General features: G+C 36.5%; 2 protein-coding genes across 2 annotated transcripts in view; both read left to right on the top strand.

Annotated features, from left to right (window-relative positions):
* The window catches only part of ikbke (inhibitor of nuclear factor kappa B kinase subunit epsilon), a 34,316-nt gene extending 22,610 nt beyond the window's left edge, over positions 1-11,706 (top strand). The window contains 8 exon segments of the mRNA NM_001002751.2: positions 2,934-3,010; positions 5,172-5,211; positions 5,287-5,388; positions 8,595-8,691; positions 11,261-11,352; positions 11,424-11,495; positions 11,577-11,615; positions 11,618-11,706. Coding sequence (NP_001002751.1) covers positions 2,934-3,010; positions 5,172-5,211; positions 5,287-5,388; positions 8,595-8,691; positions 11,261-11,352; positions 11,424-11,495; positions 11,577-11,615; positions 11,618-11,639 — 541 coding nt within the window. The 3' untranslated portion in view covers positions 11,640-11,706.
* A 2,850-nt stretch (positions 11,707-14,556) lies between these two features.
* The window catches only part of rassf5 (Ras association domain family member 5), a 74,814-nt gene continuing 71,503 nt past the window's right edge, over positions 14,557-17,867 (top strand). Inside the window, exon 1 of the mRNA XM_087273631.1 lies at positions 14,557-15,280. Coding sequence (XP_087129757.1) covers positions 14,626-15,280 — 655 coding nt within the window. The 5' untranslated portion in view covers positions 14,557-14,625. The remainder of the gene's footprint in view (positions 15,281-17,867) is intronic.

Raw genomic sequence — 17,867 nt, 5'->3', positions numbered from 1 at the left:
ATTTATTTAATGCCCCGCTGTTATTATTATAATCACAAAACCTTTTACATTTTTAATAGAAATCATTATTTTAAAGATTATCTCCTGATATAGTTTATGGTTTCCTCTCTTTCCCTCGCGGTTCAAGTGCGCGCACTGCGTGATAAAAAGACAACAACACGCGCGCATATGTAGACTTTTTGTTAACAGTTTGTTTAAATATGATATTGCATTGATCTGCGTACATGCTTTAAGCTGTAAAATAAAAATTAAAGCCTATTTGTTGCGTTTATTACGCAGATCCAGGTCAACATAAGCGCTGGTTTAGTATCAACAGGTCTGTATCAAACAGCAATATTCTTCTTCCATTTTGCTTCTTTAGCAAATGCGTCTGTAGGCACGGGTTATACGTTATCGTCCCGCAAATTAAGTATGCCTTGCAGTTAAACAAGTGGCCGAAAACGAGGCGCACCTCTGCCTTTATGTTGACAAGGAAAAAAGGAGAGGCGCGGTCCTCTTATGAAACGACTAAATCAGCTGGGTATCGATTGTGCAAAAGTGTTGCTGTCTGTGTTGTTACAATTGTAATATTTAATACTATTGTGATATTCAAGATTTGTATTTTCATACAGCTCTGGATAACTTAAAACAACGATTAGACCTTCAGAGCGGTGTTAATGCGTCCTGAAGTAAAGCGAAACGGCTATAAACTCCAGCAAGATAGAGTGATTATATGCAGAGCCATATAGCTTTATCTCTAAATAAAGTATAACTATAGAAACTGTGTTTATTTTAACTGAAAGCTTCGTCGTGTTTTCTGACCTCAAGTAGCCTATCGCGCACCTGTCAGTCAGCACTCTCAAAGGTTCAAACAGAAAGCGCACAGCACGGTTACAGAAAGGTTTGCGCTGTTACCTGACATCTGGTGAATGCCCATCCCTCTCTGCGCAGCCACATTAACAGTGTGAGCAAATCATCGTATATGCGCTTAAAATCCGGCCGCTTTGACAGCATTGGCAATGTTTCTGACGTTGTCGGTTGTCAAGCGTGGTTAAGTTGGTTTTGTTTTTGATATTCTTGACACATTCAGACGGTGCCTTACTAAGAGCTCCGTGCTAGCTCTCCCGGCTAAATATTGCGAGGGCTTAATCGGAGCAGTGCTTGTAATGTCGAACGAAAAAAAGTGTTAATTAGCTCAACTTTTGCAGGCACGCGTGACGATATTGGAAAGGTGGTCACGGGGTGTGTCGCGATTCTCCCTTATCACACCGCGACACAGGATCGTAGATCTGAGTGTAGCGATTTCGATTTTATATCGTGTATCGTTACAGCCCTAATATATATATATATATATATATATACATATATATATATATATAACCCCCCCCCCGGTCTTCAGTTGGTGATCAGGAGGATCCACGTTGTCGCTACACAACACTAACCCCCCTCTTCAGTTTGTGATCGCTTCTCAGTTTGTGAACGCTTCCTCCCGCGTCGTCGCTTCACCACGCCCCTCTACCCCGCTCCTCAGTTTGTAATCGCTCCTCAGTCAGGCTTCCCCGCGTTGTTGCTCCACCCTGCCCCCCTTCCCCGCTCCTTACTTTATGATTGCTTCCTCATGAAATCGCTCCACCGATCGCAAATTACCCCCAGTTTGTGATTGCTCCACAAAAACTGACCCAGCCAAGGCTCGAACCAGCGACCTTCTTGCTGTGAGGTGAGACCGCTACCCACTGTGCCACCGTGCTTTATATATATTATTAAATATATAAAATAGCGTGTCAAACTGGGGTGCTGTAAGTCTAAATGAAATTTAAATAGAAATATCGCTAGTAAATAATGCAGTTAGTCAAATTTCTCCAGGGTGAGTTTTAAACGAATTATCATATGTATTATACACTCACCGGCCACTTTATTAGGTATACACTTTATTTTACCTTACTAGTACCGAGTTGGAGCTCCTTTTGCCTTCAGAACTGTCTTAATGCTTTGTGGCATAGATTCAACATGGTACTGGAAATATTTCTCCAACATTTTGGTTCATATTGGCATGATAGCAGTTGCTGCAGATTTGTCGGCTGCACATCATGATGCGAATCTCCCGTTCCACCACATCCTAAAGGTTCTCTATTGGATTGAGTTCTGGTGGCTGTGGAGGTCATTTGAGTACAGTGAACTCGCTGTCATTTTCACCATGCTTTCATGTTGTTGACGCCTAATTCTGAACCCTACTATCTAAATGTCGCAGAAATCAAGACTCATCAGACCAGGTTATATTTTTCCAGTCTTCTACTGTCCAGTTTTGGTGAGCCTGTGCAAATTGTAGCCTCAGTCTCCTGTTCATAGCTAACTAAAATAATAATAATTGTGGTAATAAGTAAACGAACAATGTCAGTTGTTAAAAATAAGATCAATAATAATTTTTGTTTAAAGATAAACACACAAGCGAAAAAAGAATTGGATAAAAAAATAATAATAATACATTTTAATTAATTCATACAAAAATGATTTTAGTTGATTAATATGCATAAATTATAGAGTATAATAAAAAAGTTTGTTAAGGTAAACAAAATATTTTAACTATATTTAAACCCCTATATAGAATTTAAAAAATACACTATAAAAATAAATATTTTTTAAAATAAAAGTACGCTAAAGTCAGTATGTGAGCCGAGTAGAATGTCCGAATTCCATTCATACTTTCACATTCATACTGTATAGAACATCCTTTTCTAACGGCCAAGTAGTACCTTTAAATTCAAATGCAGTACCTACTTAGTAGGCGGTTTCGGACGCAGCCTGGGTCTTTAGAGAAGAAATCATTTAGGACTATTTCAGGGTCTAGAACGTCAAAAGGCTTGTAAATAAACCAAATAAACACTGTTGAAAATAAATAATGACTTCATTAATATGTATCCCATTATTAATTCAATTACATTTTCTCTTCAATGCAGCATTCAGAAGATGGAGGTTTTGTTGTCGCAGATTGTTGATGTACATTTCCAGTACTTCAGGGACAGACAGACAAGAAGTAAGTGGATGTGTGTTTACCTCCCACAATGTCACACAGCACAAATTATAGATGCATATTTACTGTAACTGCTGGAATGTTCCACAATTGGACATATAATGGCTCTTACTCTTTTTCCTTCATCTTTGATAAGGTGCTTTTACACAATCCACACTAGAAAAAAAGCGCTATAGAAATACGGATGAATTGAATACTTGACACCTATCAAAAGACTGATTATGCTATAGCTTTCAAGTTTTTATTAAAGAACCCTCTCCACTAGTCACATGGTTTCAGGACACATCAAAAATTCACTAAATGATGTGAGAATATCAGTGACCCATTTCTATCAGTTGCGAGAAAGCTGGACGTGGAGTTTGATGAGTGGAGCCAGTGCTGAGATTAGTGAGATTAGCGTGTTGCTCGTACCCGCTGCGAGTAGAGGAGGCAGTGTTGTGCTTCCTTATCTGACAGCAAGGACCATTCCAGACAGACAAGCATGGAGACGGAGGAATAAAAACCCTCCTTTCTGCCTGGCTGCATTGATAATGCTAGATATGACTCTGCAGAGAATCCAGTCAGCTAAAATACAGCTTATATTGAGCAAACACACTATCAGGATGTCTTGAAAAATAAATACAATTACACTTGTTTTTTTTTAATACTATAATCAAATACTTTCAAGTGTGTATATTGTTTAATATCTGTATTATAAAAACAATTGATTTTCATAACATCATCACAGAACTAGAAAAGTAAAGGTGGTAGACAAACTTTATGGTGGCCTGAGAAAGCCTCGTCTGAAAGTGTTACGAACCCCAGTTTTTTAAGGCTCGTCTAGGGAAGGGGTTAGCAACATAAAAGGACACGGAAATTAGAAATACAATTCTCTATTTATTTAGAGACCAAAATATAAGTGTCCGATCAAATTAAGGTGGCAACAAAAATATAAATCATTAATTAAACAATATCTCTCAGTCAAAACAATTACTTAAACAAACAAACAAACAAACATACACAAAACATAAACCATAGAGAAAACAGATATAGAATAAATCAAGCATAAATCAAAGAAACGGCAACAGCATGACTCCTCAGCAGCGGCTGCACTCGACGCGCACAGAAGTTTCAGATTTTCATCAGTACAAGATACGCAGAGATTCTCAACAAGTATGGGTCATACTCTCAAGAGAGACAAGATCGGGAGGATCAGTCAGACGTGCTGGAAAACAAGAGCCACCCTGACACATGCTCAGCTTCCGCTTTTGAAGGCGACAAGCCTTCAAATTAGCGGCAGGTGCAAGGCGTAGCCAGCCTCAAAGAAGAGAAGCAGCAAATAGTAAAAATCAACAAACTCCAAAGCAACACAATGAAGATATTTATAGTAATAATAATGTAAGGTCCATCCAGTTGGCCCAATGGCGGTGTCCACTGGTGGTTGAAGATTCACTGGCTGTTCGGTCTTTCCAGTGCACAATGTTGATTTTTTTTTGGTATGTTGTTACCATGGTTCTAGTATGAATTAGCATGTTGCTAGCATGGTTTTAGCATAAAATAGCATGTTGCTAGCAGGTCTTTACTATAAATTAGCATGTTGTTGGCATGGTTCTAACATGATTTAGTATGTTGTTAGCATAAATTTTATATGAATTAACATGTTGCTAGTATAAATTAGTATATTGTTAGCAATGTAAAGTCAATGGCAGTTTTTACAAAGGAAGTCTATGGAACAGTTGCTAAGGTGCTGTAAGTGGTTGCTCTGGTGTGGCTAGTAGGTTAAAAAGTCATCAGAAGTTGGCAGATTGGTAGTCTGAGTGAAATAAGCCCAACATTAAGTCTGTATGACAGTCTGGTGGAAAGTTATGAGGTCAAGTCAAGGTGAAGTTTGATCCAATGTTAAGTCAATGGGACTTTTCAGAATTTTCCGGATCAGTTTTCGGAAAACCGTAAGTCGGATCAGTTGGATAAGGCAAAGCAAACCGAGTCAGACCAGTTTAGAGGTCTGGTGTTAGTTTGGTGGTTGTAGCTTGAACGGTAAAGGAGGAGATGCATAAAGAAATTAGCCTACGAAGAAGAAAAAGATGGAAGAATAATAAGTTCATGTCTGGAGCCACCATAACTCTATTGTTGGATTGGCATTTTGAAATCTTCCTCTGACTCTTATTTATTTATTCTGTCCCAGAGCTCGGCTATAATGACGAACAGATTCACAAGTTTGAGAAGTAAGTACTGTATCTCAGGAGCATGTCCAATGTGTGTCGGGTAATTGAACTGAGACTTGGCTTCTTTCTGTTTAGGTTGAATCTGTCTTCATACTTAAAGAAGTTCAAGAGTTTATTCAAGGATGACTGTTTTCAGAAGTACCTGGATGTTCTGAATACCACAGACAGGTGTAGCAGGTAAATTGAGTAAGAATACACCTTTTAATCACCAATAATGACTGAAGGACACGGGAAGTATACACTGTAAAAACAAATCAATCAAAAAACAACTGATTTGTGTTGGGACAACATGAAGGAATTAAGTTTACATATTAGTTTTTACAAATTAAAGTTGATTGATCATAATTAAGTTGTCCCAAAAAAAAAAAACATTGAGAATTGTGTTGTTTCAGCTTATTTTTAATACGTAGGTTGAACAAACAGCAATTGTCATTTTTGGAGTGTATATTTTTATATTGGTGCATGAAAGATAACGACTGAAACATGCACATTTTTACTTCTAAAATTCAAGTCATATTTTAACACCAAATGTTTCATGTAATGTTTATGTGTACATGTTAATTAAGAAAAAAATGGAATTAAATTTATTGCAGAATATTTTTAAAATTCATGACAGTCTATTTAGTTTATAATGCCAAACAATTCAATATTTAGACAATGCTTATACAATGCTAGTAAAGTAATGTGAGAACATGCCAAGCACAGAGAAGAACTGAAGAGGCTGCTGCAATTCTAATAATAAAGATATTATTGTCATTATAATTCTGTTATTATTAAAATCAATGAAAACAGATGACAGAAATAAATGATGTACAACTGCAATGTATTCATTTGACAAAATGACAAATAAAACATGACAAACAGTTCATAACTTTAATAATTAAAAACTTTAATCCTTTTTAATCTTGACTAAACACTGGAAGAGACTAAATCCTAAAAACAACTATTTTCTGAAAATACATTTTATTTTTTAAGTTTTTAAAGTCTTTAACAGTTTAATAGCGTTCAATTCAATTTGTTAAATTACTTCATGCTAATATGAATAACAATTAACACGCTAGATGGCGCCGTTCAGCATTAATAGACTTGTACGGATGAGAATGGAAATGGAGCAGTTGCAATTATTTTGCAAACTCTTTATTCCAGTTTGACCTAAGAAATTCAAATTTAGCAAATAATACCAAGGAAGAGTGCCATTGACAAATATCTTGTCTTGAAATTGTGCATAAAGGTGATGATAAATGCCAGAAATGTCAATAGGTTACACAAATAATTCATAATAAGACTCTGCTTCAATACATTTGCTACAGTTTGTTTTTAAAAATAAGGAGAAAATCCTAAAGTACATAAATATCAGCACTTGCATTCACTGCATCTGAAGTGAACTGTTATCTTGCTATCTGTGAACATATTTAAAAAATGCTGGCTTGTGTCCTCACAAGGCCACCTTTAGCACTCACAGTGTCTTACCTCTGTAGTTAGAGATGTGTTTCTGGACATGACATTTTAATTGACAGTGAAGCAGGAACACTGCTCAAACAACGAGTTGATTTTGTTAACTCAACAAAGAGAACGTCACTCACTATTTATTATTCCATTTGAAACAAATTTAATCAATATTATCAATTAAAACTTATTCAAGTATACATATATTTGTTAAACCAGGGTTCCCACGCTTCTTGAAAGTACTTGCATTTCAGACATATAAATTGAAGCCCTGGAAAGATCTTGAAAGTGCTTGAATGGAAAGTGTATAGTGTTATTTCAACAATTGTACTGTGCTGCAATATCTGAATCAAAAAACGTAATGCTTAATTTAAAAATCTTACATTTAGATCTTGCACAAGAACTATGAGAAAGAATGCATTTTATCAATATTTCAGAAACCACATTTGAATATTACCTGTCTAGAACTCAACGAATTTTATCAAAGTTCTTTGAACATGACTGTTTAAAAAATAAAACATTAGAAACATCATCATTGCTCTGAAATTTTAATGTAAATATTAAATTTACGGCAGCACTGTGGCGCAGTGAATAGCACAATCCCCTCACAGCAAGAAGGTCGCTGGTTCGAACCCCCACTAGGTTAGTTGGTATTTCTGTGTGGAGTTTGCATGTTTCCCCCATAGTCCAAAAACATGTGGTATAGGTGAATTGGGTAAGCTAAAATTGTCCGTAGTGTATGTTTGTGAGTGTGTATGGATATTTCCCAGTGATGGGTTGCAGCTGGAAGGGCATCTGCTGCCTTAAAACATGTGCTGGATAAGTTGGCGGTTCATTCTGCTGTGGCGATCCCAGATTAATAAAGGTTCTAAGCTAAAAAGAAAACTAAGGAATGAATGAATATTAAATTTAAGTGAAACATAAAGTACAGGAAGGACTTTCATGGCACTACATATGCTGGAGGTGTGAATTACAATGTTTAATTTAAAACTATAGGTGATTAAAAAAGTCATTGAAAGTCCTTGAATCTGGTGTCCATGAAAGGGAAGGAACCCTGTAAACAAATCTTCATGACAAATTGTGTGGGCTTATTTATTTATTTTTTTTACTTTTCCAGTCCTGGAAATTGCTATTTAAAATTTCCATGACTTTTCCAGGTTTTTCATGACCGTTTGAATCCTGAAATAACTGTTGTAGTCCTGTTTTGACTTAGCTTAAGACAGAACCTAAAGATACAAAATAAAAATATTTTATAATGTAAATGTTTCAAAAATACTCACTAAACATCCCGAACAGATGTGCAATGTGGTTGCCTGAACATCCGCGCCATGTTTGCGAACAGGTGTTTTTATCAGCTGAGAACTGATGCTGAGTTTATAAAATGCGTAAACGAGTCAAAACAGCACAAAGAGTTCCTCCACTACACAAAAACAGTCAGCTGCAAGGAGGCAGCATTTCCGACACCTGTTTTGAACTGCTTTAGGCAACATACAGAAGCTCCTATTGCTAGACCAAATGGGTATCTTTAAACATTCTGTCTGCATAAGGATCATATTTAGTGACTTCATGTCCTGTTCTCGCTTTGTTTATATGGCTTTTGTCCCTGTTGATTTCATGTTTTAGTGAATTAATTAAACTAACTAATTAATCAAACCACACCTGTCATGTATGAATACATCCCACTATTAGTCGCTAAGTGATTTTTCAATGCCAGCCTTGCTCAAGTGCATAGCAACAGAAAAAAGTAATAAATATTAAGTGATAAAATTATGGGCTATTGGTTTTTCTAACATGACTTTAGCATTTATATTACAGTGCAGATCCCTAAATTCACTTAAATCTGACATCCAACAATGATTTTTGATACTTTTATGGGCTTTGTCAGTGCAGCGAAAGTTTTTAAGAGCAACAGATGACTGTGAGTGTTGTTTCTGCAGGGGTCTGTATGAGGTGCAGACACATCTAGACAAATTCAAAGATACTTTGCTGCAGAGAATTCAGGATTTGAATGCACATGAGATCCTGCAGAACAAGGTCAGTCCTCTCTTTCTCACACATACAATCTGTCTTAAGGCCTATTCAGGCAAGACTAGTTGCGGAGGTTAGGAAGATTTAGTATTTTCACAGATTCACTTTTTTTTTTCAAAACTAAAGTTACAGTACTAAAACCCACTGCCATATACTGTATGACTTGTTCAATAGACCATATTAGAATGCAGATTTCTTTTTCACATTTTAATCAGTCATAGAAAAAGCAAAGACAGTGAGTACGTTTACATGGACATTGCTAATTGAACTATTTGCCTTAATCTGAATAAGACAATAATATGTTTAAAGTGTTTACATGAGTTGCATTTCGAATTTTGCATGTTATAGCATGTTCGATGCTAGTTTCCTCTGGCGTTTTACACAACAACAACAGCTTTACCATATGTGATTTTGGGCATTTCGTTTTTTAATGTTGCGAAAAAGCTCTACTGCAGTTAATTTCTCACAAGCAACAGGCCATTTCATTTACTAACTTTTTGTTCATGCCCCCACAAAAAAACTCTTGAGTTACTCAATGGGAATCATTGTTTCCCTCTCGTACCAAAAACATGCATTTGTCGTCAGACCTCTGACAACAAAATGTTGCAAAAACAAAACGGTGATAGGTTGATTAAAGTGTTTACATGTCTGTACTGCACTTCAATAATGCGACTAAAATAGGAAAACTCCACATCTTAATACGATTTCTGTTTAGGTCATCAGATTTTAAGTTAATCAAAAATCATGTTTACATGGTAGACTCTTGATCAGAGTTTTAAAATATTAAAATCAAAGTATTGACATTCATGTACACATACTCACTGTAATTGCATTATGGACTGTTACTTTATTATAAAACACCTTGCCGGGCAGGTGAGTAACTGACCCAGGCTTTGCAACATATTTCAAGATGGCTTGACTCTCTTTTATAATGTTAAATGTCATGCAAAACTGTTTCTGAGTGCTTCTCTATAAGAAATAGACCTGTAAGGGATAAATTTGAGGTGCTGATTAAAAAAAAAAGGTATTAAAGAAGTAAATGAATTTAAACATCTTGGCATAACTCAAGACATTCATTTAAAATTTGATAGTCATGTTAAGAATATTAGCAAGTGGGTTAAGCCAAGTCTAAACCGTTTTCATTTCATTAGAAGATTTTTAAACATATCAAACTGTAAAATTATACATGCAAACAATGATATTCTCTCACTTGACATATTGCATTACATCGTGATCACAAGCTTCTTTAACTACATTGATGCCTGTTGACTCGACATATAAACAAGCAGTTAAAATTATGGACTTAAAGCTTATGCGATGAAATCATTAGGATGTTTTATGTTAACATAAACCTTTTATTTCCCAGAGATGGGTTGTGGCTGGAAGGGCACCCGCTGCATAGAAACTTGCTGGATAAGTTGGTGGTTCATTCCGCTGTGGCGACCCTGGATTAATAAAGGGACTAAGCCGACAAGAAAATGAATGAATAAACTTTTTAAGTTTCAATAGTTTAATAAATTTAATTATCTTAAATTGTTTTTTAAATGTTTAAATAATCATGTTCCAGTGCTGTTTTCAGATTTAATCAGTAGGCATCAGATCTCTCACTGAGTCACACGAGCGACTGCTAATGGTGACTGTCTAGTGGCAAAGTGTAAGACCTCAGTTGGTCAATCTGTTTTCTTTGTTAAGAGAGCCAAACTGTGGAATGAGTTACCTGTTAGCCTAAAATCAGAAAGTAATATAAATGTTTTTAATAGTGTTCTTAAAAAGTGGTTAAAAACAAAACAGCAAAAATAAAATAGTCCCCTATTAGTTTGTTTGATCATGCCACCTTTGCTTTTGCCTTCAGTAATTTTATGTAAAGAATTAAAATGTTGTGTATATGTTATTATTTTATTTTAATTTTGTCAAGCCTCCTGTGGACAGGTGTTGAGAAATAGCAAGGCTGCTAAAGCACTTAAACAAATGCATTTGGTTGTAGAGTGTAATTGTGGTGTCCGTATCAAATAAATAAATAAATAAAGACATCAGGCTCATGCTGTCAAATTGATCTAATTATAGTAAAATGTATTGTGTACAAACTGTGACTTTTTGATGAGAGAAAATCAGTTTGGTGATGCTGGGTTTTCAAAAGTATCAGCCTCGTTACCCATCGATACTGAAATTTTTAAGATGACCATATACTGCTAACATTTGGGAATTGTTGAGCACATACTTAAACGCCGCTGATTGACCATTGTGTTGACATACTAAACAGATATGACTGTGATCGGCTAGGAAGGTCATCGCTTCACCATTCTTCACTGCTATTCAGCTAGCATAAACACAGATACACACACACTGGACTACAGCTATGTTTTGTAGCTTTCCCACATTCATTATACATTTAGAAAATGTTCTAAACTGTGGTACTACCATCACTTCTCATTTAAAGTGGAATTATTATAGAAAAGCAGACACTGGACAAGGATAAATTCTCAGATAAAGTATACATTGGGTGGTGTTGGTGTGTATGAATAACTTAGGTGCAGTTGAATCTTATCCATGACCACACTCTTCTCCACTTTTGCAGGTTCTGGAAAGAGTTGTGCATCGAGCTGTCCAGCAGCCAGTTAAAGCCGAGGTGGTGGATGGAAAGAAAAAAGAAGAGCACATGATTCTCAAGTATGTCATTGGAATGAAAGAGATGCAGCATTTATCAGTTCCAACTAATAAACGACTTAAACTGTTTTCAGAATGACCAGATTAAAGAGTGAGATGGAGGCTGTGGCATGGGAACTACAGAAAAACAACAATATGATAGAAAGGTATGATCTGTCACTGCAAGCGCTAATGTTTATGTGTTACTAATTATTTTAAACCTAACAATAAATCTTCTGTTTTTTAAGCCTTTCAGTTGTCACCCCTACCATGCCAGTGGAGAAAAAAACCCTCAAACCAACAGACCGTGAAGACCTCAAAAGAATACAGACTGCACCAAAATATTTATATTCACAAAGCCCAGATCTCTGAGCTAAAAGAAAACAGAAAGCAAAACAAAACGCATCTCAAAACTGTTCTTAGTTGTCACTCTACAACTGTAAAGGAACAAATTTCTCACTTTAATGACTGTTTCCAGGAAAAGCAGCTGAAACTTCATGATGTGTACAAATGTGCAAAGCTGAAAGTACACATTTTGTCTGAACTGACTTACCTGTATGACTGGAGTCTGGTCCCTTTCTGTGACCTGTAGATTGTTTACTTCTTTCTTAATCTGTTACAGTGTTGTTCTTTTCTTGTTTCACTATTGAGCATTTTAAAGTGCACCAAAATGTGTTTATGAATATCATGTGGGGGCACAACTGTCCTCTCATTGGTCAGAATTCATCTGTTTGGGTCCCTACGCTTTATCCAGCACAACGTATTGACTAGTGTGCTCTGCAGGCTTAATATGACCAAACACTATAAATATGCAAAGACACTTCACTCGCATTACTATGAATGGGACAAGTGTAATGCTTAGGATGACCACCACAGCAAAGGAAGTCCTGCCTTCTGGTTAAAACAGCCAATTGTCAATCCTTTTAGCCATGTGGTTTTTTGGGGGAATAAGGCAAGCCATGTTTTTTGCCGACTACTATGTGCTTGCATTAATTTGGACAGGAGAAATGACATCACAAAGTGTAGCATTGTTGTCCTGAGATCTTTACTTTGGGTCTTGTCTAAATGTTTATATTGTTATTTACTGTGTCAGTTGAAACAGCCATACAGGACATTGGTGTCATGCCAATCTTTGCAAAGACACAGATACTGGAACAAACTGCAAATGACATGTTTTAAATGTAATTAGTAGGAACAACAATACTTGGACAGGTCACTTTTTTCACATTTGGTTGCTGGTTTGACGTATGTTATTAACTAGCAGGTTCAGCAAGTGTTTTTTGATATTTCAGGATTTCCCCATTCATTTAGAAAATGACTGTCGAGTGAACAGACTTTCCTTGAAAGGGATTTTGATATGACTCTATCTATTCTGTAGTAGGGATGTCCAGATATGGAAGTTTGGGCAGATACTGATAACCGATAACTCTGTGTTAACTGGTCAACACAACCAAACAGCCTCACGCTTTGTTTTTGTTCACGCTGGGACACCTTGTTTAGGCGAGTGATTGTTTTGTTGTGGACTCAAGTGTGATTGCAGTGTTCACATACAGTACTGAATGTCTAAACTAACTCAACTAAGAAAGAAAACCTGCCTAATTCTCAAACCAACACTTCAGAAAAGACTGATTTAAAATTGAGCTTGAGTTGATTTTTATATCAGTTATATCTTTTTAGATTAAATGTTAATGTAATTGCTGCATTTTATCTTTATACAATCTACTAGTATTGATTTCATCAGCCAAGTTGAAAAAAATACAGATCTGCAACTAGTCTTCTCGAGTAATCTTAAGACCTAAATATATTGATGACACTGTGCATTCAGTTGGCATTATTGGCATTATTATTGCACAGGCATGGAATAAAGACAGGGGTGTTCAATCTGCCCCATGCTATTGATTTTGTTTCAGAGAGATACAGTAACAGCAGTAATGCTGGTTGTGTGTTTTGATCACACAACGTATGGTCCTAAAGGAAGTTTTTTTTTTCAACAGTGCTCTGCTGGGATCCAAAAAAATGTGAACAGTAAATGACTTCATGAGGGATCACCGTATTACAAGTACTGACTGGTATAAACAGACTCACTACCATGATGTGGAAAGTGAAAGATGTATGCGTGTTCTGATGTCACATCACAGGGTTTGAGTTTTGGGGAATTCCTCACACTATGGGGAACTGTAATGACCTTAAAGAGACCACGCTGTGGTTCACTGTCAAATTTTATGTATATTTGACTTGACGTGGAAATTTTATTGACTTTCCTTTTTAGCAGTTTGTAAACTTGTATCTTAGATTTTATTTTGTGTATGTGTGTGTGTGTGTGTGTGTATTTGAGATTTTTGAATTAAAAAATACTAATAAACTGTGTGTGTGTGTGTGAGAGAGATGTTTAGTCTTTGTATTTATGTATATGTGTATATATATATATATATATATATATATATATATATATATATATATATATATATATATATATATATTTATATATATATATATATAATTTTTTTTCTTCTGGAGAAAGTCTTATTTGTTTTCTTTTGGCTAGAATAAAACCAGTTTTAATAAACATTTTAAGGTCAAAATTAACAGCCGCTTTAAGCTATTTTGTTTGATAGTCTAAAGAACAAACCATCATTATATAATAACTTCCATAATTACCCTAACCTGGCTAGTTAACCTAATTAAACTAGGTAAGGCTTTAAATCTCACTTTAAGCTTTATAGAAGTGTCTTAAAAAATATGCAGGAAAATATTATTTACTGTCATTATGGCAAAGATAAAATAAATCAGTTATTAGAAATGAGTTATTAAACTATTGTGTTTAGAAATGTGTTAGAAATCGTGTGTGTGTGTGTATATATATATATATATATATATATATATATATATATATATATATATATATATATATATATACATACATACATATAATTAAAACAAATAATGTTTTGAAATGTATTTAAGGTGAAATAAATACATCAAATGAATTTTGAACTTCAAACACTTTTAAATGACTTGTCGACGTTGTTTACTTTTATTTTTAAATAAAATACTATTTCAGTTTTTCTATTTTGTTTAATGTATCATTCTTTGAGTGAAATTTGTTGGCTCGCTTAGAGATTTCTTCTGTGGCAAGAGGGAAATAACAGAAGTGCTCGTTGTGAGGGGCAGGCTCGCGCACGTCCGCTCGCCTAGTGACATTTAAAGCGCGCGTCTGCTTCACTGCGCGTCACACGCTCGCCACTGGCGCTTCAAAATAGTTTGCATTCAGCACACATTCAACTATAACCAAAAGACATGGCGTCCGTCACTTTAGGACAGCATCTCGCTCAACACCTACGCGACCCGGATCAGCAACTCCTTCACAAACTCAAGTCGGGTGACAGAAAGAAATTCGCGCGTAAATGGTCGCTGGAGAAAATAAAGCGAAGCAGAGCGAGTGATGTGGACAGCGCGAGAGCCGCAGTCTCAGCATCGCTCATGTTATTCAATCACGAGCCGCCTTCAGCATCTCACAACCGAGACTGTAGCTCAGGCTGGCCACGTAGTGGCATGGACGGATCGCCCGCGGACATGGACAGAGAAAACGCCAACAATAATAACGGAATATTCCGCAGGCAAAGCGCCGGGAGCCGGAGGAGCTCGGGGAAGAATCACCCGTCTTCATCACCGCAAGAAGTTCGCAATACCTCGCCGCGATCTAACTTCAGCTGCCCGCCGCCAGACGAGCTGGAGGGACTGCAGATCGACAGACTGACGCGAGGGAAGTCAGGAGTGGTAAAGATGCGAAATGAGCCTCTCAGGAGGGAGGCATGGTCCATCTTCAACCAGAGAGACCCGAGGGTGAAGGCTGAGAAGGGAGAGGGCCACAGCTTCACCTCCACACCGCTGAGTCAGGACTGGTGCGACGCCTGCAGCCGCCAGATCAGCAGCGCTGCGCTCAAGTGCCAGAGTAAGTGACCGCTGTCTGTGCTCATCTGATGGAGGAATGATTTATTGATGAATGAATGATGTTGGTGGATGGACAGGTTAGTGCACTGATCAATGCAACAGATGAAGGGATGAATGCATGATAATGGACAAATAGACAGAAGAATGGATGAATTGTGCATACTAAAGGTAAACTGGCAAATGACGATAGATAGATAGATAGATAGATAGATAGATAGATAGATAGATAGATAGATAGATAGATAGATAGATAGATAGATAGATAGATAGATAGATGGATGGATGGATGGATGGATGGATGGATGGATGGATGGATGGATGGATGGATGGATGGATTACTTTACAGTTTGGTAGATATGGATAGAAATATGGATGGATGCATAAATAGATAAACTGATTATTGAACAGATCATAGATAGATAGACCTTTAGAGGGATGGATTGATTGACAGTTTGGTAGATATTGATATAAATTGAGATGAATGGACTGATAACTCAGTGCATTAATGAACAGTTGTATATATGGATGAATGGATGAACAAATGGAAGTAGGCTATGGATGCACTTGGTAAATGGTTGGATTGATGGATGTATGGATAAATAGTTGAATCTGTAGAGGGATGGACTGATTGAGAAATAGTTTGGTATAGATGGATAGATAGTGCAACTGTAGAGGGATGGATAAATTGGTGGACAGTTTGGTAGATATGGATTGAAATCAGCAGCTTAATAGATGTATGGATGCATGACAGATAGACAGACTGACAGAAGGGATGAAATAATGGTTGTACATGTAGGCTATGGATGTACTTGGCAATTAGTTTGATGGATGGATGGATGGATGGATGGAGGGATCGATAAATAGTTGGACCTGTAGAAGGATGGATTGATGGACAATTAATTTGGTACTGTAGATATAAGGATAGAAAAAGTGACGGATGGATGGATGAGTAGATGGATCGGTAGATGCCAAAGATGAATGTTTGAAAGCAAAAGTAAAATATTTCAGTCGATAAAAAAAGAGGCATATCCTTACTGAAATGATAAAAAATCTAAACCGAAATAAGTAAGTAAAATGAAAGTGAACAGAAGCACAGTTGATGCATGTATAGACTTCTCAGAGGGAGGGTTTGTTTTACTGAAGAGTTTGTTTTGTTTGACTTTGCTGTTATAGGAACTTCCAGTATGTTTAATCTAGATGAAGCATGCTGATACACGCGCACAGAGGCTTTAGGGAGGATGAGGGGGGAGTTCCCAGCAGAGGTCATTGTTTTTTTTTCTGTTGTCTTGATTGATAAGTTGAATATGAAGAGGAAAGGGGACTCTGACAAACCCCTCCATAGAGATTCTAAGATGAAGTCGTGTGATTCACTTTTAGTTAATTCAGTTAGGGTTAGTTTTTTTTTCTCTAGCATTTATTAATTAATTTATTTTTAATGCCAAAATCCTCTGTTATATATTTAAGTTTTTTTCAGATATACTAGAAAATGTAAATTCTGTTTAATTCAGTTTATAATACTGTGAACGTTTCCCAGTAATGGGTTGCAGCTGGAAGGGCATCCGTAGTGTAAAACATATGCTGGATAAGTTAGCAGTTCATTCTGCTGGGGTGACCCCAGGTTAGTAAAGGGACTAATCCGAAAAGAAAATGAACGAATGAATACAGTGAATGATGTGGCATTCGCTTTTGTTTTGTTTTTTTTTTAATTCCCTGCGGTTAATTTAAAAGATGAAATCATACCGTGCTGTGATGTCCTTTCGTGATCTGAAATGAATGAGTTCACCCTGATGCACAGTGTGAACAGACGGTTGAGGCTGTGTGTTTAATTTGTGCGTTTGTCGGTGTGTGTGTGTGTGTGCATATGGTGCATCTGCTCTGTTATGTGTATGTGTGTGTGAGAATGTGTAAAGCACTGCTGAGTTAGCAGAGTGTCAGCAGTTCTCTTTTGGGAAAGGTAGTGCAGTGAACGGCTTGATAAAAAGCAGACAGTGAAATTGCAGGGGTTTATAGGGTGTATCATTTTGGATATCATTTCCAGGCATTATCCTGCCTTACCAGTTCAGTGAAACATCGCATTTGAGTGTCTTTTATCCTATTCCTTTTTGTTTTCCTTAGAGATAGTCTGGGAGTGTATATGCAAGAATTATATAGCTGTAGTTGTTTCTTATTGTCAGTGTGTGAACAACAACTTAAAATAGAGAAAACTCGACCTTTTCTGACTTGCTAAGTTGTCTGTGAAAGCTGGATTGCTATGTGAAGAACTCTGGACGTTTTGCTGGGAAAAATACAAAAGAATGTGGCTTTCAAATGAATTCCTATGAATGTTTCTAGCTTTTTTTGTTCATCTTTTTATTTACCAATGTCACAAATGCTTAATGTTTGAATAATAATTGCATGGACTTAAAGGTTGAAACATCCTTGAAAATATCTTACAAGAAGTCAGACTGGGATTACATGAGGAGAGCGAATGAAATTTCTACACAATTTTGACTTGTGCAACAATTTGTAACTATTTAATATTTTGGCAAATTTGTGGCTAATTCATATTGACCTTTTATACGAGTTCAAGCCATTGGAACCCTATTGAA

This window comes from Danio rerio, chromosome 11 (genome assembly GCF_052040795.2).
Source record: "Danio rerio strain M-AB ecotype USA chromosome 11, GRCz13ab, whole genome shotgun sequence".
Taxonomy (NCBI): domain Eukaryota; kingdom Metazoa; phylum Chordata; class Actinopteri; order Cypriniformes; family Danionidae; genus Danio; species Danio rerio.
The sequence above is the reverse complement of the archived record's forward strand: the minus strand, read 5'-3'. Positions and strand labels throughout refer to the sequence as shown.